Source organism: Helianthus annuus, chromosome 13 (assembly GCF_002127325.2).
Source record: "Helianthus annuus cultivar XRQ/B chromosome 13, HanXRQr2.0-SUNRISE, whole genome shotgun sequence".
Taxonomy (NCBI): Eukaryota; Viridiplantae; Streptophyta; class Magnoliopsida; order Asterales; family Asteraceae; genus Helianthus; species Helianthus annuus.
The window spans coordinates 141,623,590-141,629,997 of NC_035445.2; the positions used below are offsets into that span (position 1 = coordinate 141,623,590).

Sequence of the window (6,408 nt, forward strand, 5' to 3'; positions counted from 1 at the left end):
AAAAGTTTTTACAAATTTCTTTTTAGGGTATGTTTGGCAAAAGTAGCTGGTGACTGGAAGCTGTTAGCTTGTGCCTGGTAGCTAGTAGCTGTAGCTTTTTAGATATATTTGGTGTTTGGCAGAGTAGCCGGAGCTTTTAACAAAATGTATAAAATGACCAAAATGGACATAACTAAAAATTTAAAAAGCTTGTGACTTTTCATCTCACATACGCTTTTAATCCCAAACATTATTTAACTTTTAAAAAAATCAATAAGTTATAAGTTGGCTTAAAATAAGCAATCCCAAACACCATTATTGGCCAAAAGCTTTTACAAATTTCTTTTTGGCCCGCTACAATTATTGGGCAAAAGTTTTTACAAATTTCTTTTTAGGGTATGTTTGGCAAAAGTAGCTCGTGACTGGAAGCTGTTAACTTGTGCCTGGTAGCTAGTAGCTGTAGCTTTTTAGATATATTTGGTGTTTGGCAGAGTAGCCGGAGCTTTTAATAAAATGTATAAAATGACCAAAATGGACATAACTAAAAATTTAAAAAGCTTGTGCATTAAAAAGTTCATTATCTTTAAAGGTTAAAATGGTCATTTTTTCCGTAAAAGCTTGTAGTTTCTTTTAAACGCTACTAGTAGAAGCGTTCAACCAAAAGCTTCAAGCTTTAAACTCCTAACCTACCTTCAACCAAACAAGATTTTTTATTAAATATGAGCTTTTTCTAACGAGTGATTTTTCTATATGATGTAGTGATCATTCGGTCGGTGTCGTTCCGATTTCTTACCATAGAAATTTTGATCAGTATCGTTTCAATTTTTCAGTATCCTCGTAGCCTTGGGACTGAAAAAAGATTAACAAAAATGATAAAAAAAAATTAGAAAGAATGGGAAAAAAAGATATTTGGAAATAGTAAAAAGATATGCAATGAAAAAAAAAACACATGAAACACATCCATTAGAGGTGCATAAATCGGGTATTTTTAATAACCGGTTCTGGTTATGGAACTGGTTTCGGTTTCTTGTTTTAAGGGTTGGAATCGTTCGGTTTCGGTTCTAGTTATTTGACAAAAAAACATACCCTATGTGTTCGGTTCTAGGTAGGGTTTGGTTCCGGTTCTTAAGAAACTGGGATTAAAATACCCTATTTTCGGGTTTTTATACCCTATTTCCGAGTTTTTAGTTCTGTATTTTCGTATTTTTTAATACTCTATTGCGTTTTTGTTACCCTATTTTCTCGTATTTTTTGTTTATTATTATTAAATAAGCATTGTATAATGTAAGAAAACTAAAATAAATGCACTAACATAAATTTAAAAGAAAGATATTATAATCATGTATTAGGTATAGCCGGGTATAATAGGTTCCAGCTTCGGTTTTTGTCCGGTTCCGGGTATTAATCGGGTATGATCGGTTCCGGTTTTAGGTATTGAGATCAAAATGCATACCCTATCTATATCCTACGGGTAGGGTCGGTTCCGGTTTCAGGTAAAGAATACCCGGGTATTAAAAAACCAGTTCCGGGTTTTTTTACCAGGTCCGGTTCCGAGTACGGTTTTTTTTTTTTTTTTTCCACACCTCTACTATCCATTACTTATGTGTATCTTACCAGCATCACACTATTAAACCTTCTTTTGTGTCATATATTGTATAATGTATAATTGCAATTTATGTCGTCTAGGATTAATGAAAATATTACATAAAAATATACAATCTATACAATTTTTTTTGTATAGATAGTTTATAGTTTTATAGCCCTAAACTCGTAACTGGTTTTTGAACTTTTATAATTTTCTATTAAAATAGGACATTATTTTACATGATATTTAACAATCTCTCATAAGGAATGTGGCACTGATGTGGGATAGAGGTGATGGTTTAGCAGGATCTCCGAGCCAAATTAAAGAAATAGGATAGAGAGAGGCTCAACGGGATGAACGTGTGATGTGACACTTCAGAACGAGTAGGAACACCACCCCACCTTTGGAACCGCATGTAGAATGCGTGATACTCGTGGATGCGCTCAGTGGCGGAGCCACACTTTGAACAACGGTGTCGTCCGACACCATTGAATTTTGTATTTTAAATACAACGTATAATAGGAAAAATTCGAGCGACACCATTACTTTTTACGAGCGATACCATTGTGTTTTTACAAACGACACCATTGTTTTGCTTTCTTCTAAAACAATTACATAATAAACAAATTTATATTTCAAGAATTAAGCCCAACTACTTGAATTTAATTAGTATATTTTAAATCATTAAAGGTCCATGCTTAATTTTTATTTTTTCTAATCTAGTAAGCATTATAGCCCTATGTCTAATTGGTTTTCTTTCAATTGTTTAACCTAACAAGATGTTTGATGATCATCTGAATGATGCGTCCACTTGTTTGTTATAATGAAAAAGAGGGTTTTTTTTTCAAGTTGTGATTGAAAACATTATGAATCGTTTTCAAAACATGAAAATGCATACAGAGCAACTATTAAATGCATTTTATTATATATTTCAAATGACTTTGTAATTTTATTATGTGTTTTAATTCAATGACATTATACTTTTACTGTGATATATGCTTTTATTATGTGATTTGACCCGACTAGATCCGAACCGATCCAAAAAAGTTCGACTCCGGGTTACTATAAACCGGGGTATCCATAAAAAATGACACCATAAGAAAAAAATTATGGCTCCGCCACTAGATGCGCTATGACACCCACCAACAGTCTATTAGCATTTATGTTAATTCAAACTCGTTTATTTGAAAAACAAGTTGAGTTCAGTTCATATTTATCGACGGAGGAGTCTAGATTAGCTGAAAGATGGATATCGTTTAAAGAACGTAAGATGACCCTGCTTTTTCAGGGTAAGAAGGGGTAGATAAAACGTCTCGAGCCAATGTTCGAGTACCAGGCGATACGGTAGTAACCCATGTCATACTGCCAATAAAAGCTCGAACGACCTTCAACAAAAGGGTACATGTACCCAAAACCGACACAAGTGGGTAGATAGAGAATACCTAGGGCCGCGAGACATATTTATCTCAAACCGAATAAACAAAAATACTTCAATATAAATAGCAAATCAATCAGATTAAAAATTAAAAGTTGAAGAGTAATCCATCATCTATTTTTTGTACATATAACCCACTTGATGATTTTGTTAGGATTTTATATTTCTATTTTTTGTACATATAACCCACTTGGTGATTTTGTTAGGATTTTATATTTCTATAAGAACAAAAAAAAATTGTAATCATATTGAACTTAAAAGAAACATTAACATTTAACAAGGTTAATAGATCAAAAGAAAAGATTACTAGTATTTATAACACTACACCAATAACTAAATAAAACTAACATAAAGAAACTCCATTTTGTCCATGATGCAAAAGACCAACCTAAAATGTTTTCTTTCAACTTGTCAAGGCTGCTTACGCTAGAAAACTAGTTGAAGTCTGATTTGAATCAAACCTAACAAAAACAAGGCAAAAGAAAAGTGCAAAATGAACATAAAAGATGCAAAAGAAAAGTGCAAATGAACATAAAATCTTCTTTGAAAACAAATCCTCCCAAAACAAATAAAGCATAAGAGGGAAACTAGTTACCTTTCCCTTTTAAAGTCTATCTTACAACACCAACTTAATTAGATGAGTTTCCATTCATACATTTATATAAAACAGAAAATCAGAAACCATAAGAGAAGAAAGGAGCCTGTTCCTTTCCTCCGTTCACACTACAACTAACCCATGGCATACTTCTGGGTCCAGCTTCTAGCCGTTGTCTCGTACTTGCTCCTGTCAACCTTGTACATGTGAGCAATCTCCGGCACCAGAGGGTCATCTGGGTTCGGGTCTGTTAACAAGGAGCATATCGACAGCAAAACCTACATATCACGTTCCAAAAGTGCTCATTGGCATTGCAGATAAAAAGACAACCCTTATTTTATAAACTACTTCCGGTTTTTCCTTCTCAATTAGTCACTTGTAACGCAAATCATAAAGTCATATTCATTAATATAACTTACAGTTTGCGGATAACATTTATATAAAAATGGAAAGCCCAGTCACAAGAAATATTTACTTGAAGTAAAGCCGACAATATGGATGATATCACAATACCGTTCAAGAATATTGGGCATAATCATTTTAGGTATTTGAGTAACATTGTAGTGTTAAAAAAACTAACCTTGGAAATAGTAAGAGCCGGGCTCCACTGTTCCTTCAAGATATCAAGACAAATGCTACCGTTGCTGTTGATGTTTGGGTGGAAAACCTTCGTCCTGAAAGCCACCTAAGGACGGACAGAAGTGTACATTCAAGCAACAAATGCTATTGACATTTAGGTTAAATCTTCAAGCCTCAAATGGTTTGAACATATAAACAAAAATTATTACCTTGGGTGGCTTAAACGGATAGTCCGGAGGGAAATGGATAGTAACTAGAAACACTCCACCCGAGTAAGGACTGTCAGGTGGACCCATAATAGTTGCTTGCCAGTGAAACATGTCTTCTGCCACTGGGCCTAAAAACACAATACAGAATTAAGGTAAACGCAATGAAGAACTCATGCTTTTCATTTTTAGTTACAATAAAGATCCATATATGTAAAAAAAATTAAATAAAAAATACTCGTGTGCGTGAACATTTTCCATCAGGAACATAGTGGCGGAAGGGTTTATAATCCGTATTTAAAATTTAGATATTGTTGGTATTGATTGTTTATTCAGGCAATTATGTGTCTTAAAATAGCTTGTGAAACAGAAATCATGTTTCTAATTCTAACGAATAAATACTCGTATTAAATAGCTTGTGAAACAGAAATCATGTTTCCCATTACAGCAACTAAGGAATAAATACTCGTAATCAAATTCTTTGCATAGATCTTTAATATTCTACTTTATCACTCGCTCGGGTCAATTTGTAATATGCATGATTTTCTAAAGTGACGATCCTGCAATAGATCCACTTCTTTACATAGATCTTTTGATATTCTTCTTTTATCGCTCTGGTAAGCACCAACTATGCATGATTTTCTAAAGTGGTGATCCTACAAGAGATCAAGGTTCCTTACATAAATATTCTTCTTTATCGCTCGATTTGGTAAAATTGCACCATGAATTATTTCCTAAAGTTATCCTGCAATAAATCAAGTTCTTTATATAGATTTTTTGATATTCTTCTTTTATCGCTCAGTCCGGTAAGCACTATGCATGATTTTTCTAAAAATGGTGATCCTGCAAGAAATCAAGTTCTTTACATAGATCTTTTGATATTCTTTTTTATCGCTCAGTTAAGAACATCCGAAATAAGAAAGAATCGAAACTTTTGTTATAACGTATCATAATTTTCCAACAACCATGAATCATAACATAGAATTCTTACACTTAGGCTCAGATATACCAATATAGACAGAATTCTCATAGCTATAAAGTATAAACCCTAACCATAATAATCAATAACAAGATCTCATCTACAAACTAATAATAGTCTACCAAAAACCTCATATTTGAACCAAAACCTTTGGCAATTCCCAATTATGATCAACAAACTTATTTACCTAAACATCAAGCCACCAATCCTGACTTATCAACCACAAAACATAAACTCACAAACAAAACAACTTATAACCCTAGAAAATAACAGATCAAAAGCAAAACCCTAAAAAAAAAAACAAAAAACAAATCAGGATCTAAGAGATCAAAATCGAAAGAATACCTGCACTGCAAGAGGTAGGAGGATCCTTCTGGAGATCCTTGAGTTCTTTCAAGATCCGTTTCGAAGCCATCAGGAATTCCTATAGTTTACAAAAATAAAAACCCTAATTTTGAATCTGAAGGTATATAGAAACAATAATATCACGAGAAAAGAGAAGATCGGACGGAAGGGGGATGATTACCTTGAAGATCCTCAACCTCCCTTGTGTGCAATTGGAGTTGTAATCTCTGTGAAAAGTCGGAGGAATCAATGGTGTTTGGATGAATGAGATTTATATATGCATAAACAGATATTTTATCTGTTAAATATTCTTTTACAGAAAAACCTAAAATAATTGGCCACGCCAACTAAAATATCTTATTAAATTTTGAGTGAATTTCAAGGATTATCCTTTATCTTTATAACAATTTTCTGACGTTTTCCTTTATGTTCAAAATTGACGAGTTTTATCTTTTATGTTTTCATATCATACACGTTTTGTCCTTTAGGCCTAACCTAGTTAGTTTTTTCAGTTAAATTTGGTCATATGCTTTACACATAAGGGCATTTTTGTCAATTATAATAAAAACTAAAACACTCTTTCTTATCTTTTCTCCCTCTCAACCACCACTCCCACCTGCCACTACCTAATGCCACCACCACCCATTAGTGTTACCACCACCCACCCTAACAACCAGGCACCACCACTCGACGACCACCACCACC

The 6,408-nt window shown here is 33.5% G+C and overlaps 1 protein-coding gene across 1 annotated transcript; it reads right to left on the minus strand.

Moving 5' to 3' along the window:
* Positions 1–3,506: 3,506 nt before the first annotated feature.
* On the minus strand, positions 3,507–6,038 carry LOC110899555 (ubiquitin-conjugating enzyme E2 28). The gene is made up of 5 exons (XM_022146440.2): positions 5,885–6,038; positions 5,704–5,782; positions 4,383–4,510; positions 4,175–4,279; positions 3,507–3,872 (listed from the first exon to the last, which is right to left on the minus strand). Exons 2-5 carry the CDS (start codon positions 5,771–5,773, stop codon positions 3,729–3,731), a joined length of 447 nt encoding a protein of 148 aa, XP_022002132.1. The 5' UTR covers positions 5,774–5,782; positions 5,885–6,038; the 3' UTR covers positions 3,507–3,728.
* Between the last annotated feature and the right edge of the window lie 370 nt (positions 6,039–6,408).